The sequence below is a fragment of the Nilaparvata lugens genome, chromosome 3 (assembly GCF_014356525.2).
Source record: "Nilaparvata lugens isolate BPH chromosome 3, ASM1435652v1, whole genome shotgun sequence".
NCBI classification, from domain to species: Eukaryota; Metazoa; Arthropoda; class Insecta; order Hemiptera; family Delphacidae; genus Nilaparvata; species Nilaparvata lugens.
The window spans coordinates 13,855,202-13,871,953 of NC_052506.1; the positions used below are offsets into that span (position 1 = coordinate 13,855,202).

Genomic DNA, 16,752 nt, shown 5'->3' on the forward strand with positions numbered 1-16,752 from the left:
CAGTGCATGGTACCTGAACTCGACACAAGTGGATCAATAAATTCTCCGCTATGTAATTCAACCAGTTAGGCAAACCTATTATACAAACGTAGTGACAGATTAACATTTTAATAATAATTATTGGAGAGATCATTCATTTATTTTTATTGTATTTATAAAATGCAATAAAAAAATAAATAAAATTTTCCACTAAATTTGAAAGGTGAGGTTGATCATAGATGATTTAGAAGGTTGAGGTCTATAGTGAGGTCCACGTTATAATGTTAGTAGAGAAAGATAGCAGAACAACGTTGCCGATATTCTGTCTTGTCAATGCCTTCTGTAGACGGTAGCTGTTAAAGGTTTATTGATGTAATATTAATTTTCATTCTCGTTTAAAATAATAAATTATATTTTATTGAGCAATAAATTATATAATTTTTAATGTTAAAATATTTTTTTAATAAATTTAAATGATTAGATGAAATATTTTGTCAATTAATTATTAATTGTACATTGTCAAAAGACGATCAGGCAACAGAGCAAAGCAAGAAAGAGACATCGCTATTTTGCTTTGTTGAATGATAGACAAGGATAGCGCCATTGCTAATCAAACATTGCCATTATAACGTGAACCACACTATACAGTCCAGTCAAATGGTCGTTTTTCAGGAAACAGCCTCAAAAGAATTTTTCTCAACTGTTCTATATGATTGTATTTTGAGCGCTGTATTCGAATCTGAAATTTTCTGACACGCCGGAGGGCAGCTTCATCCCCAAAACCCCTAAAATATTGGACTTTTTTTAATTTCTCCATTTAATCTCGGAAGCTTTGAGTTTTTGGAAAAAATTATTCTCTACAAAATTGGAGATAATGAACTTTCCAATAAATTGAGTAGTCACGCAGGATTCTACCATTCTTGGTTAAGGAGCTACGAATTATGAAAAAAGGGGTTTTCAAAATTATGCAAACCTACCACTTCTACCCTATACAACTTGGATATCTTTCTAGTATATATAGAAAATCACACATCACGTGAAAAAACAATTCATCATGAACAGGATTCCTTAGTAATTTTCGAATTCAGTGGTGGTGGGAGGGGGAATACACCCAAAAATAGAAAATAATGTCCTACAGCAAGAATAAAAATTTTCATTTTAATACCTTTTCAAGGCCTTCCTAACAAAAAATGCATAATATTTCGGCTGAAATAATCTCAGGAGGGTTATTTTTTATGAGAATCACCCGTTAGAAACATTTAATTTCAGTATTTCCTAGTGGAGGGTATGTCATAAGGATATGTCAAGGATCAAAATTTTAAAAACTTAAAACTTTTGACAGAATGATCAGATCTCCTCGTACAACAGCTTGTCAAGGCGGTACAAAATCATGTATCATAACTGAAATTTTATGAAAAAAAATTCCTGCTTTAGTGTATTTTAGCCCATAAATATACAGAAAAATAGCCAATTTCTACATTCAAAACTGTGTATCTCGGTAACCCGAAATGATAAAAAATGGAACTTGACCTTGATTTTAAGAACAGAATCTTTTCTTTCATGTGAGGTGAATGAATTTTGTAAAAATATAATCGTGAGGTAAGATACGTTTGTTTTAAAAAATCAAGAAATTTGTGATATTGTTCACATTTTCACAGTCTTGACAGTTTTTCGATAATAAACAGTCATTTAAGGCGACGTAGCTTTTAAAGCATGTAATTCTCTTCTACTTGAAACCAATCACAAGTTTCTATCATCTATCTTACTCGTTTTAGAGACTCTTGAATAACAATAAAATTCTCTACAACCTTGTCTACGTTTTGGATTTTTTATCTGAAGTGTTTCACATGATACGCAACTTTGAATATGCAATAAAATTGTGGTACTTCAATAAAATTCATTTCCACAGTCTCGCAAAAAGTCTTGAAAGTTGCGTATCTTGTGAAACATTTCAGATAAAAAATCCAAAAAGTAGACAAGGTTGTAGAGAATTATCTCCTCTTTTCACTCCCATGAATCGTTTTTCTGATTTCTATACTGTTCAAAAGTTACAGCTGATTGGAAAAATGATTATTTTCATTTTCTTATTTTTTCTGCGATTTTACTGTTATTAAGCTGACTCAATGTCATTTTTTTCAACTACAAATACAGACAATTCTTGTCTGCTATTAAATCAAGCAATTTCTATATTTCCATTTTTTGTTGTGTCCAGATAAAACACCTTATAAGAAGTGTTTCAGGGATCACATTCCAAATTTCATTTGAATCATGATTCATCCGATTAATATAATAAAAAAATATTTTTGATGGATAGAATGTGGAGATAATACTATTATTTAAAAGATAATAATTCCAATATAATGTCATATTCGACTTTTGGGTCTGGTGGCAAACTTGCTATCAGCTGGTGAGTTGAGGTTATGTTAATGTAAACAACATTTACACAGCATTTTTAGACCTAATTATTTCACAGTCTCACAATAGTTTTTATACTTCTTTTAGTTTAAAATTTCTGTCATGCAGTAAATGTATTTCAAGTGATTAGTAGATTGAGTTCTCTATTACCATTGAATAAAGTATAATGATGTAATATTATTGTTTTGTTATTTCTGTTTCTGTAATTCTTTTATATTGAGGGTAAGTCGCATTTCAAATTAATTTTAATCTCTGCATCGAGAAAAAAATTGAGTTCACAATTTGTTATGTTTATAGTAAGTTGCTGTAGCCTATAACTCTAGATCAATATGAACATAAAATAACTGTTTTCACCCTTCATTTACTACAAGCTTTATCCAAAAATAAAGTGCCCTCTCTTCTTATCTTCCTGATGAAGGAAACTTACTGATGTTTTGTTAAAAATCCACGTTTATCAAAGACTTTCTTATTTTATCAAATTTTATCCTAAATTTACTTTTATTCCGTACAATTATATTCTCCACAGCCTCCCTATAATAAAGACCATAAATTTAGCCAGACATATAAAATTCCCTTTATTTTCTTAACTTTTTCAATACTCTTTTATCGTTCGTTCCATTAATGATTAGGTACGTATTTACGTATAATAGTACGTATTTTATCGATCTAGAACCAATACACTCCTGGGTAGATTGATCCATTCAAAATACACTTGAAAAAAAACTGATTAAAGGCTTCAACTGTACTTGATCACGTTCGCAGTGTCACAGATCAAAAGTATTCTTTTAAAAGCGTCATTAATATTCTACAGACTGATCAATCAGTCACTTAACTTAGCCACTAATTCAACCGATTTCAAAAAAATGACAGAAACATACAACCTGCTATGCTCAGCAGTAGTCTGTAAACCAAATTTTGGGACTGATAGAGGTAGAAAGCAAAAAGGTCACACAAATGAATTGTATACTTCAGAGTTGGGAAATATTAGATTCCTTGTTACCATGATATTTGCTACCCACAAGATAAACCCATCATTGCAGGGAGAAGTATGCAAAAACTACTCGAGAGTCAAGCAAATCTACAGAGTGGCGTTAGATGGGGCAAAGAAAGACTTCAATGCAAAATGTATCGACAGATCCCATAATCTCACAAAAGCAGCATGGAATCTCACAAAGGACTCTTACAAGGCATACACTGTGTCAAAGTGTAGGTCTAGTCCTGATATCTAGTCCTGAAGGGCTTTTCTGAATATTGTGGTTGAGATAGTGGATGGCATTCCAGACTCATGTCATGATCCAGCTCCGCCAGTGCCCAAAACGCCACCTGAATTTCATGGTTTCATGCCATTGAATTCAATTCAGCTGGTGAATATTCTGGAGGGTTTTAAAACCACCGACATTAAAGGTGTTGATGGCCTATCTAACATAATTATGTCAGAAAATTTTTAGTGTGTTGGTTAGCTCGCTCCTTCTGTTGGTCAATGCCTGTCTCATTGATGGGATATTCCCAGATTGCCTCAAAGTTGCAAGAACTGTGCCCATATTTAATAAAGGCAATCCTGATGATATTGGTAATTTCAGGTTATTTTCCTTTGTGCCAATCATCGGTAAAATTATAAAAACCGCAATGTTAAGGCAAATGAGTGAGTATCTAGAACATGATAACTTGGTGATATGCAACATGGTTTTGGAGTTTACAGGTCCCACATCAGTTCACTTGGAGGGTACAAGAAGCTTATGAAGGACAGGGATCAATTATTGAATTGATTGGCATTGTGTAATCTCTTAAAAGCCTTTGATTGTTTGTCTCTCCTGTCATCTTGTTGAGGAAGCTGGCTAAACATGGCTTTCAGGGAACAGCTTGGAAGATGGTTGCTGACTACCTCAAGGCTAGGAAGCAGGTAGCTTCAATAATGGGTGCCTCATCAAATGAAGAAAATGTACCACATTAGGTACCAAAAGGTTCAGTATTTGGCCCGCTGCTGTTCCTGTTGATGATTAACAATTAGCACCTGGATAGTTCTAGCTTGCTTTTTGCTGATGATACCAACATCATTGATCAGGGTAGAACGGCCCCATGATGCAAAATTGTAAGCTCAGGAGCTTTTCTCAGAGGCCTAGTGGTTCTCCAATAATAAGCTGAGGTTGAATGAGACCAAGACTCAGGAGATTGTGCTTAGTCTCAGTAGAACAGAGATTCTTGACGCCGAACCTGTGACCTTACTTGGTTATGATATTGATAGCAAATTATCGTGGGAGTCTCATATCACCAAGGTTTGCAAGAAGCTCTCAAGAATTGTTTATCTACTTCGGAAGATTAGGGGACTTGATGTTGGACGCCTGATGATGCTGTACTATCCAGTATTTGCGATACACATTCAGTATGGCATCTTCATATGGGGACATTCGGCGCATGAAAAGAACATACTCCTGCTCCAGAAAAAGGCACTCCCTGTAATGACGTTTAGTGAGTATGAAGCACACTCTCAGCCCATATTTGAGCGTTTGGGCATTCATACAGTTCATGGCCTGCACATAGTATCATTGCTTCTACACGCCAAGAGGAACATCTGCAAATTAACTAGAGGGGGAGAAGTAAATTTGCATAAAACTTGAAGGAAGGGTCAACTTGGATGTACCGCGCTGTCATCTACTTATTAGTAGTCATTAATATGACTCATCTGTTTCATATTTTTTATAACGCAATCTATCCACCAAGTGCTGGTCATGGATGGAGACTACTGAATTACTGAATCTGCCAAGAGTGAAGAACAGTTTTCTAGTGTTGGCTGTGCGAATTTTCAACTGCCTTCCGAACTCAGTTAGAGCGCGACCAGTCAGTGAGTTCAAAAGCTCTTTATCAAAGTGGCTCATTGGAAGAAGCTTCAATCAGTTAGAAGATTTTATTAAGAAAACTCTGCTGGACCGTGACACTGCCTACAGTTTTACGTATTATGTATTATTTGATACGATCTATCCAGACAGTAAGTAGGAAGACCGGGCTTTGATAAGAAAATTGGATAATTGGACTCAGATATGGACGATTTGAAGACATACAAGATATTACACATATATACTATGTTCCTAGTATATTATCACCAACATTAATTTCTTGTAATATTATTGTTTATTGTTTCAGAGACTAGTCATTTATTGGTTCAATCTGTATTATTGTGATCACTATGAAAGTGTAAGATGATTGAACAAATCTTCAATTTGGACTTCTTGCTGGTTCGAGATTGCTTCCTACACTTACCATATTCTTGGCTAAGAAAATTGAACTGTGAAAACAAAAATGTAAGTAGGTACCTAATTATAAATAAAAAAAGTACATTAATTATAAATTATATCCACTTTATAAATAAACAAATAATTCATAGTATATTTCATTGAGAGTTTTCCTGTGTCAACTAGAATATATTATTTATGAATATACTGTACAGTTCTGGGCACAGCCTGGTATCGTCTCCCTATCATATTATTGTAAATTAGGATGTGTGGCTCTGTTAAAAAATGGATGAACATTAAGGGAAGGCAGATAAATTTGTCAACTTCTCTAGTCTCTACACGTGGTGCCAATCAAATAAATCAATGCTATTTCAAATTTACATAACTGAACACTCAATTTACTTTGTAACCAACGTGTGTGATAGATATTGATTAAAAACATTATTTTGCAGCCTCCTACGGTAAAGCTGACTCAAGATGACAGAATATTCCATTTGACTTGTAGTCCACATTCCAACAGCGGGTTGAATGAGAATAGCATAGGAGTGAGTGGTATATATGCCAATAATCTTGGTTTGAAAGAAGGTTATGTATGTGTTTCTTCCGTCGGTGAGCCTCCACCAATCAGAGTCGTTCATGCTTGTGCAATGACGGACGATGACTACGAAATGATTGTAAGTTTTTTAAAATCTTCAATTCCTTATCATTTGAACAAACACATGAAATTCAATATCATGATTATTGTACTCTTCAATGTTTCTTTCCATTACGAATTGCTTGTTGAATATCACTTTCAAATACTTAAATTACGACATAGCAGTCTGATTTTTATGATCATGCTTTTTGCTTCTACTCAACACTCAAGAGTGTTGAAAAAGGGCCCAGTGCCCGAAAGCGCTCAGCAAACGTAAGAGGAAACTAATAGCTTTTAATCATAAACATCAGACAGCTATGTCGTAATTTAATTATTTGAAAGTGATTATTATTGCATGGTATTAATTCCAGAAGAACTGAATAAATAAATAGATGAGAATAGTTGTTCTGAAAAATCTTAAAATGAATATCTAGAGAAATTGATGTTTCCATTACGAAACACTATATAATAACTCTGTTGTAGTTCTGTCACTTTGTTACTTGTAAATATTTGAAAAAAAAACTCTTACTTCTCTTGGAGTATTGAGGAATGCATTTCACTCCTGACTTTCATCGGCTGATGAAGCTCCTCTTCAGGAGTGAAATGCATTCCTCAATACTCCAAGAAAAGTAAGTGTTTTTTCAAATATTTACAAGTAACACAGTGTCAGAACTACAACAGAGTTAAGTATCTAGAGAAACTTATACAAAATTTTTTTTTTCGTCAATCTTTCGTGACCATTTTTTCAGCTTTTCTCAGTTGAGAGATGACTGAAATCCTAGCCAGTCGCCAGTCAATTTTAAATTTATTACAAATTTATTTTACCTGCAAAGCTCTTCGAAGCGGTTTTAATAATATATGCTTATTTGCTTGTGATCTAATAATAATAATAATACATTATTTCTAATACTGTACTTTGAAATATTTTTGGGACTAGAATCTTCTTTCAATGTAAATGATCGCTTGGTTCTATTACATTTTTTCTTTGTCGAGTGCAAATTTACAAGAGCTCACTTAGGTGATGGGAAAGATAAGGATAAGAGATGAATGAACCTTAGCTTTAGGTGGTTTCCAAACCACCAGGAAGTGATTTCTCAACTTATAAATGAAAATAATTAGCGGAGTCGGATCTTCTAGTTGTCACTTGTCCAGCGGGAGTAGCAAGCGCGTAAAACTTAACTTATCTGATTGATAGCTTTCCAGTGCGACCACGGGGCCAACTGCTTACCACTAGGTTCGATTCCTTATTTGGTTTTACAACTCTTTACCACCATCTTGAAGAAAACATCATAATATTTGAATAGAGATATCTTTTATTATAAAATTAGAAGTCAAAATAACAAAACTTGTGCGGGAGTAGAAAGCGCGTAAAACTTAACATATCTGATTGATAGCTTACCAGTGCGACCACGGGGCCAACTGCTTACCACTAGGTTTGCTTCCTTATTTGGTTTTACATCTCTTTACTACCATCTTGAAGAAAACATCATAATATTTGAATAGAGATATCTTTTATTATAAAATAAGAAGTCAAAATAACAAAACTTCTGATTAAATTCAATTGTCAATTCTTCTCTACATACGGACAAGTTTTATGATATATTGTGCTAGAAACTCTAAATTTTCTTCAATTGTACGGTTTTACAAGTCATATTTGGCAACTCATAACGCAATTTTCATTCTCAGGAGATGAGTCAAACTGAGTTGGAACTAGCAATTTTAAACCAAATCCAAGTTGTGTCGATTGGGCAACCCATCACTGTTTGGCTGTCGAAGTCCTTGCACTGCAATCTTGTTATTGGTAAAGTATTTTCAATGCCTACAGTAACCTATCATACTGATCAAATAATAGGTTATGGTGCAAAAATTGAATTTCTTGAAACGCGGAAAAAAGTGTTGTGTAAAGGTGTGACTATCACAAAAAGTAATCAGTTGAAGCGTGGTTTGGGTGCCTTATAGCATTCTCAAGCATTACTTTTGAGTAAACGAAATCCTGTTAGTCTTACAATGTGATGCATCAATGTCTAACAAAATTTGTATTACAGATCAATAGTCTTATTTCTAAAGGTGCAATTCCTTAGCGGCGTCTCGAGACGCGCGTCTAGTGCACATAACCTATAAATTTTTTAGATTCAATGGCTCATTGGTTTTTTACCTTGTCCGAATGTTATGGCGGCATATGAATTATAAGTGTTGGCTACTATATTGCTTTTACGATTCATATCTAATGAATCGAATGTAATGAATTCATAGGCTAAGTTCTCCAGCCGCGGTGGCTCTAACCACGCGTTTGGAGTCGCTGCTAAGGAACTGCACCTTTAGAGGCAAACTACAGCTGCGTTTACACCAAAGTTAGTAACAAAATGCTTTTTTTCCGTCCTTATAGATTATATTAGATTGAACATAACTTATCATACACATGATGAACAAGTCAAGTTCCGATCAATCTAATACAATCTATATGGATTAAGTAATTAACATTTTGTTAATAACTTTGGTGTAAACGCAGCTTACCAGTCAGTGGAAGTTGTGCTACAGGACTAAAATAACATTTTTTAAAAGTTACCATTTATTTGAAGCTTGATAATTTATATCTCCACACACTACAATCATGATTGACAAATATCTTTCTACCAGTCTATTACATGGAAAACCATAGCTGGCTAGGTATTTTTCTCCTTCCTTTTTGCACATTCCACCATGATGCCTGTTTTTTTAGAAATTTATAATTTGATTGTGCTGTTTTGTATCTTGATTTTTTTTGTATCTTATGTTGATTTGAATAAAATTATTAATTGATTGAATATAAAAAATAGTGGGAAGAATCTATAGTATGAAAATTAGCCTTCAGTCAATATCAGCGCATTATATTATAGAAGTGCATTCCTGCTGTTTTGTTCTTTAGAGAAGAACATTCTCATAGACCTATTCATACACCTACTCTAGTACATGGGTTTCCCATAGTTGAGAAGGTTAATTTCCAATAGAATTGAATTACACATTTTTTTATAGACCTATTGTTTTGTATTTCAGATATTTTGTACTTTTTATGTTTTTAATTGCTTGTTTGTATTTTTTTAAGGAAATAAATTAATTTATTATTAATATTTTCCTGTGCACACTAATATAGAGCATTTCCGATTGTTATTATTATTTATCAGAAAACCATTTCGTTAGGGAACATATTGTTGAGAGTGTTTAGTTTTCTGGCTAGATACAATTTTGAGGCGTTAATATTTCTGTTTCAGATAAATTAGACCCACCGATATATTTTGGAAAGTTGATGAATCTCACTGAAATTGTCATTGAACCCACAGTCTCCAGTCGGAAATCTGACGATTTTCTTGAGAGGAAGATTGATGCAATGAAAAACGATGATAATAAAGAAAGCTCTAACAGTACTGATATGGACAGTCTGCATTTCAATTCGTCTATCGATACTGAAACAAAAAATAATAAACATTCTGGTGTTTTTAGGGTGGTGGTAGTTGAAGAAAATAGTGAACAGTGTTGTGATGACCTACATAATCCTCTCAAGAACCCCTACAATGTGTTTGTTAGTAAAGATATCGCAACTTGGTGGCGAAGGAAACCAGTTATTGAAAGATATGCTAGCGTTTGCAGTTTGAGGAAAATTCCCAAAGCATCTGCTAAAACATTGACAGAGACACCAAATATCTACGTAAGATTGTATGCTATTGATGAGTCGTGTCACCAATTGCCCACCGTGAAAAACGGGAGTAACTGGAGACACCAACCACTCTTCATTTCACCAACTGTGAAAGATCTATTGAAGCTCAGTAATGGGGCTAAGATCAAGCTAGACCTCTTTTCTCCGTGTTTGGATGAAACCTTGAGTAAAGTTGAATTGATCGCACCTTTGGGACTGGTGAGTAAAATTAAATTTTTGTGCTAGAATTATTGGAAAATTGTGTATAACAATTCGGTTACGCAATATTTATTTCTATATTTTCAATCATGTCCACATGAGCTTTAATATTTATATTATATTAACCTTTAATATTTATAATATTTTTCACTTGTGAATGAGAAGGCATAAACAGCCATGAGCGTGGTGTTATTTGAACCCACGTCTCAACTTTCTAAAATCCATCTAAATTTGATTGCGGTTTACTTGAACAAATTGGAGTCTTCAAATTTCATTTCAAATTAATAAATTAATTATTGAAGTCGGTTACTTGAACTAATTGAGTCTTCAAAATTCAAATCAATAAGTAAACTATTTGAATCAATTAATAATTTTCATTTTGAACCTATAGAATCACACAATACCTGAGTCCGAATGTGATTACGCCAAGTGTTATTATAAATAAATAGAAACTATTAAACTACAGCTTTGAAAACATTCTTATGGGCAAACTGAAAAAACAATGTTTTACTGAACATTGTAACAGAAAAATGAACCGCTTAGTGCCGGTTGCACAAAAGCCGGTTGAATTTTAACCGTGATTAATTTCACAAGAACTAATCAGAGAAGACGTCTATCAAAAAGATCTTCTCTAATCTGTTCTCGTGAAATTAATCACGGTTAAAATTTAACCGGCTTTTGTGCAACCGCGCCTTAGAGTTCATTAAGCATGACTTGAAATCTCAAACATCTCATTTCAGTGCGTTATTTATTTAATCATCGATTGAAAATAACGTTTCATATTCTTCAGTAAAATTCTTTGTGGTTTGATGTGAAAATTTCATATTCTTTAAAGATTTTTGTCCTATGAAGTATTCATCCTAGCTTGAATAATCGAATGAGTAACTATTTGCTTCATTCTTTCACCTATTTGTTGAACTTGTTAATCTTGAGTAGGCTAATTTACTATCTTTAAGGATCACGAGGAAGTTGAAACCTGGTTCCGGAGTAAGCTTCTAGCCACTGGAAATGTACTGGTCAATAATGAAGCACCTTTGCCAATGTTGACAACAGATAAAGTGGAAAACATAAACGTTGTTTTGGATCCTGCTTCTCTCACCTGTTGGCCGTTTTCTGCAGCTGAAGTGCAAACGTGTACTTTGACGATAAAGGATGCTCAGATTCCAGAAGACTCAGATAAGTAAGTTGACACTTGTAAGCAATGTTCATCCATTTTTTAATCTATTTTGAAATAAATGCTCATTCATGCATCATTCATAAATATAATTAAATATGGTAAATACACAACAGCATGATGTAAATGCATGATGACATTTCTTAAAAAAAATTCTTATAGGCAAACTGGAAAAAAACAATGTTTTACTGAACCTTGTAACATTGTAACCGAAAAATAAACCGCTTATTGGTTCAAGTGTAATAGCTTTCCAGAAAATATGAGAATATAAACTCTAAACGCCAATTAAAAAGCCAACTTTTGTTTGTTGAATTTTAGATAGGTACTCCGTTTTTAATAATTTTGTGTTCTTCTCTGCTTGAACAATCTATTCATTTTTAGTACATTCATTCTAACTTACAACAGAGTAAGACAAAATAAACATCATTGACAGCAGATTTGGTCACAAAAATGGCAATGCTGTACATCTCCAATCATTGATCCGATTACATTTTCAATTCATTTAAACTACAATGTAAGATTAAATTTCAATTCATTAAACTGTAACAACGTTTCAAGCAAGTTGAGTATTCTTTAGTTCATCGTAAAATAATTAATTTGTAGAGGATGAATTCATTCTTCTTCTCCTCTTATAATTCATTCATACATGAACTAATCCATTCATATCTTACAGGTCAAAAATTACTGAAGATCAAACTCCTGAAGAATCAAAATCCAACGAGAACCATACCAGTAACTTAGAAACTATCAATCCACAAAACTGTAGGTAAGTCTCTAACCATATTATGAAACTTTTTTTTTCAAATCTAACAAGATTTTAGTCAGCATAAATTTAGTCATTCTTGTATAATGTTCTCACGAACAGACCGACAGGTCCATGTGAGTACAGTTTCAATTATTTTGTGGAATAGTTTAAACATAAATATAATCTTCTTTAAATTAGTACATTTACTGATGTTTTATAAATCTGTTCTTTTTGTGAAACAATAAATCAATTCAATTCAATAATTGCTTGTCTGGCCACCTGTATTTCACAATAAAACTCTTTATGAAACTATGAAAACAAAAAATACAAATTCGAAAAAGAAACATAGAAAATCTTTGAGTTCCAAAGAAAAATTGGGTTTAAGAACGATTGGAAAATTATTCAGAATCATGATTAGAACGATTGAAGTGGAATAATAGAAACTCAGAAAGTATTAGTTTCTCTTGAATTTCCAACAATGATTATTCATCATGATTGGTAGAATATAATAAATTATAATGTAGTTCATACAATATATATTGGGATCATTCATAAAATAATTCTGAATCAAGAATCATAATTTTTCTTCTATGTATTCACAGAGCGTTGAAGAAAATCATCAAGGATGGAATATGTGCAGTTGAATTAGCCCTCAATTTGATTGATGCGCCTTGGATGAGGAATACTTCTCATATGAAGGGGAGTAAAAACATACTCATCACTGGTATGCATCATATCAGAAATATTATTCAATCATTAATTTATCGAAGCTTGTACACTCTGATGAATGTGTACCAAGAGTCTTAGAAGATATGGTGGGGAAGCGAATCAGAAATTTCCATCCAATTTTTTATTCATTTAAGAATCATTTCATTTATTCATTCATTCATTTATGTGTTGATCATTTTCCACTCCATACTCAGCATATCTCAATTTTTTCAAACTCATAACATTTATTTTAGTTTCATTTGAGAATTTTTTATGGCGATATTATAATAAATATCGGGGACCGAGCTTTGCTCTGAAGTACAAAAGCATAAAAAAATATTACGAAAGAAGAAATTATAATAATATTCATAGTTCATACAGAAATGTTCTATCTAATCACAGTGAATTGAGATTAATTCCCAGAGGTATGCAAAAATTTCCCTCACAAAGGTCCGGTTGCACAAAAGCCGGTTAAATTTTAATCCTGATTATTTTCACGTGAACCAAATCAGAGAAGACCATTCCAAAAAGATGTTCCTCCTGGAATCAATCAGGATTTAAAATAACCCGGCTTTTTTGCAACCGGCACTAAGTACCTGATTGAATGATTACAAAAGTTCAACAGCTGAGTCATAATTTTGACACAGTTCCACACACATGAACTCGCTCACTCGACGAAATAATTATTATCAGCTGTTTTTCCATGGATGAATAATAATTATCCTATATATGCTATATTATCCTATCTGTCCTTCAGCGAGTTCTCCCAGGGATGAGACCTAGTGCAATAGAATTTTTATATTATAAACCTATGTTCTGAATTTCGTGAGAATCGTTAGAGCCGTTTTCGAGATCCGGTGAAATACAAACATATAAACATCTAAACATCCAAACATATAAACATCTATACATATAAACAGAAATTGCTCGTTTAATAGTATAGGATATTAGCCAACCAGGTCATTATCTATCTATTTCGAGTCTGTTACTCTTTCAATGGTTTCGAAAATCGGTATCTGACATTGAAATAACTATGAATTTATCTTCGAATTCACTTCAATTTCAGGTTCTGGGAATAAATCTTCTGCAGATTCACTCTGTGACATTCTTTCTGGCCGACCTCATTTTGTTTACATCTCAAAAATCGACTGCAAATCTCTTCGAGGTGAGTTATATAAAACTGGTTTTAGTCTAAGTTCGATTTTGAGTAGTTTTAGAGCTTTACATATTATTTTTCTAATTTATGATATTTTCATAGAAACAAACACTACTTCATTTTGATTTATAAACAATTTTGAAGTGGTAGCACTTATTTTTTTAGTCAAAATTTAAATTGATAGTGAAAAATAATGGATTAACTGTGAAAAGTGAAAGTGAAAAGAATGGATTAAAACTGTGTTTACTCTGAACACGGTAAACACATTATTATCACTTTTTATCTATCGCCAAATTATTTTATCCACAAAATAATAGTGTAGAAGATACTGCAAACAAATTCTCTAGAACTAAATGAAGATACTTGAGATATTGTCAAAAATCCACTTTGACAAATAATATCTCAAGTCTCTTCAATTATGGAAAAGTTCCACAACATCAATATTCACTCTACAAACTTTATCTCTAGAACTACTTTGAAAATACTGTACTTCACTTTTTATTTATTGCATTTTACAATAATTGCAAAATTCATCTGAATCTCATATATTTCTCATATTTATAACAGGGAAGAAAGTTGATACTATTGAGAAAACGTTGAAACAGACACTAGGTGATAGCATATATCATCAGCCCGCGGTGTTGCTCCTGTACGATATTGATGCACTAGTTGGAAATCCAATCCATACCAATGAAGAGTCAGCTGAGAACAATCCTTGGGCACAGACTATCCATCAGTAAGTTGCTCGTTCAGTCATCAGCCCACTTTCTAATCAGTTCTCTTCAAATGAAGTATTTCAATCGGGCTACTTGAATTAAATCATTAATTAAATGAAGAAATAATTCCATAGTTGGCTTAATCTTTTTTCAAAACTTTTTTATATAAAATACAACTACTATTTTCGGCTTTCAAGCCTTTTTCAATCCTTTATTCAATAAAAAAAATTACTTTTTGAGTGGCTGGTTTTGAGACCTTTCTATTGTTTGACAGAGGTTTTTGATTCTACTTGATGTAATTCTACTTTGTTGTGACTTTAAACTATACTTTGACTTTATTATTTTGTAATTGTATTACTATGACTTTGTCTTCGAATTCACTTCAATTTCAGGTTCTGGGAATAAATCTTCTGCAGATTCACTCTGTGACATTCTTTCTGGCCGACCTCATTATGTTTACATCTCAAAAATCGACTGCAAATCTCTTCGAGGTGAGTTATATAAAACTGGTTTTAGTCTTAGTTCGATTTTGAGTAGTTTTAGAGCTTTACATATTATTTTTCTAATTTATGATATTTTCATAGAAACAAACACTACTTCATTTTGATTTATAAACAATTTTGAAGTGGTAGCACTTATTTTTTTAGTCAAAATTTAAATTGATAGTGAAAAATAATGGATTAACTGTGAAAAGTGAAAGTGAAAAGAATGGATTAAAACTGTGTTTACTTTGAACACGGTAAACACATTATTATCACTTTTTATCTATCGCCAAATTATTTTATCCACAAAATAATAGTGTAGAAGATACTGCAAACAAATTCTCTAGAACTAAATGAAGAGACTTGAGATATTGTCAAAAATCCACTTTGACAAATAATATCTCAAGTCTCTTCAATTATGGAAAAGTTCCACAACATCAATATTCACTCTACAAACTTTATCTCTAGAACTACTTTGAAAATACTGTACTTCACTTTTTATTGATTGCATTTTACAATAATTGCAAAATTCATCTGAATCTCATATATTTCTCATATTTATAACAGGGAAGAAAGTTGATACTATTGAGAAAACGTTGAAACAGACACTAGGTGATAGCATATATCATCAGCCCGCGGTGTTGCTCCTGTACGATATTGATGCACTAGTTGGAAATCCAATCCATACCAATGAAGAGTCAGCTGAGAACAATCCTTGGGCACAGACTATCCATCAGTAAGTTGCTCGTTCAGTCATCAGCCCACTTTCTAATCAGTTCTCTTCAAATGAAGTATTTCAATCGGGCTACTTGAATTAAATCATTAATTAAATGAAGAAATAATTCCATAGTTGGCTTAATCTTTTTTCAAAACTTTTTTATATAAAATACAACTACTATTTTCGGCTTTCAAGCCTTTTTCAATCCTTTATTCAATAAAAAAAATTACTTTTTGAGTGGCTGGTTTTGAGACCTTTCTATTGTTTGACAGAGGTTTTTGATTCTACTTGATGTAATTCTACTTTGTTGTGACTTTAAACTATACTTTGACTTTATTATTTTGTAATTGTATTACTATGACTTTGTCAATTACCTTTATTGGTCTACGACAATAAAATCTATTTATTATTTCTATTTATTATTTATTCATTATTCAAGTTTTTTACAAAAAAGTTTTGAAAGAAAAAGGAACTATGGAATTGTGTTTCCATTAGTTTTCTTCAATATGATGAACCACCTTGTATTAGTGTAGTCCATATCAATAATAATTCTGGTTCTTTATAATATATTTTCCTTCTAATTATCTTGATCCTTATTTTTATTTTTGCAGATAAATTTCAATTTCAATAGGAGCATTTCAATATTAATACCTTATTTGAGAAATGTTTTTATTGATTGATCATCATATATATCTCGAAGAATCCACATCGCATTTTGCAGTTCTCTGAATCTGTAATATCTATCATCAACAGAATACCATTTCTTTGTGTTGTGACGCAATAGCCTCCTCTCACATCATGTAATAATTTATCCTCTATATACTAGAATAACCCCATCTAAATGACTTTATTTACATAATCCTATACTTTTCAACGAGCAATTTCTGTTTAGATGTTTATATGTTTGTA

At 32.5% G+C, this 16,752-nt stretch overlaps 1 protein-coding gene across 3 annotated transcripts in view; it reads left to right on the plus strand.

The window, feature by feature from the left end:
* Window positions 1–2,378: 2,378 nt before the first annotated feature.
* LOC111055555 (peroxisome biogenesis factor 1) overlaps window positions 2,379–16,752 on the plus strand; it is a 43,050-nt gene continuing 28,676 nt past the window's right edge. Inside the window, exons 1-10 of one of the 3 annotated variants that reach the window (XM_039425440.1) lie at window positions 2,379–2,616; window positions 5,533–5,690; window positions 6,074–6,295; window positions 7,942–8,056; window positions 9,504–10,144; window positions 11,101–11,324; window positions 11,992–12,084; window positions 12,666–12,787; window positions 15,036–15,134; window positions 15,693–15,861. In XM_039425440.1, the coding sequence (XP_039281374.1) occupies window positions 5,589–5,690; window positions 6,074–6,295; window positions 7,942–8,056; window positions 9,504–10,144; window positions 11,101–11,324; window positions 11,992–12,084; window positions 12,666–12,787; window positions 15,036–15,134; window positions 15,693–15,861 (1,787 nt within the window). In that variant the 5' untranslated portion in view covers window positions 2,379–2,616; window positions 5,533–5,588. Of the gene's footprint in view, window positions 2,617–5,532; window positions 5,691–6,073; window positions 6,296–7,941; window positions 8,057–9,503; window positions 10,145–11,100; window positions 11,325–11,991; window positions 12,085–12,665; window positions 12,788–13,837; window positions 13,937–14,494; window positions 14,664–15,035; window positions 15,135–15,692; window positions 15,862–16,752 lie in introns of all 3 variants that reach the window. The other 2 variants (XM_039425442.1, XM_039425441.1) reach the window with 2 other exon arrangements.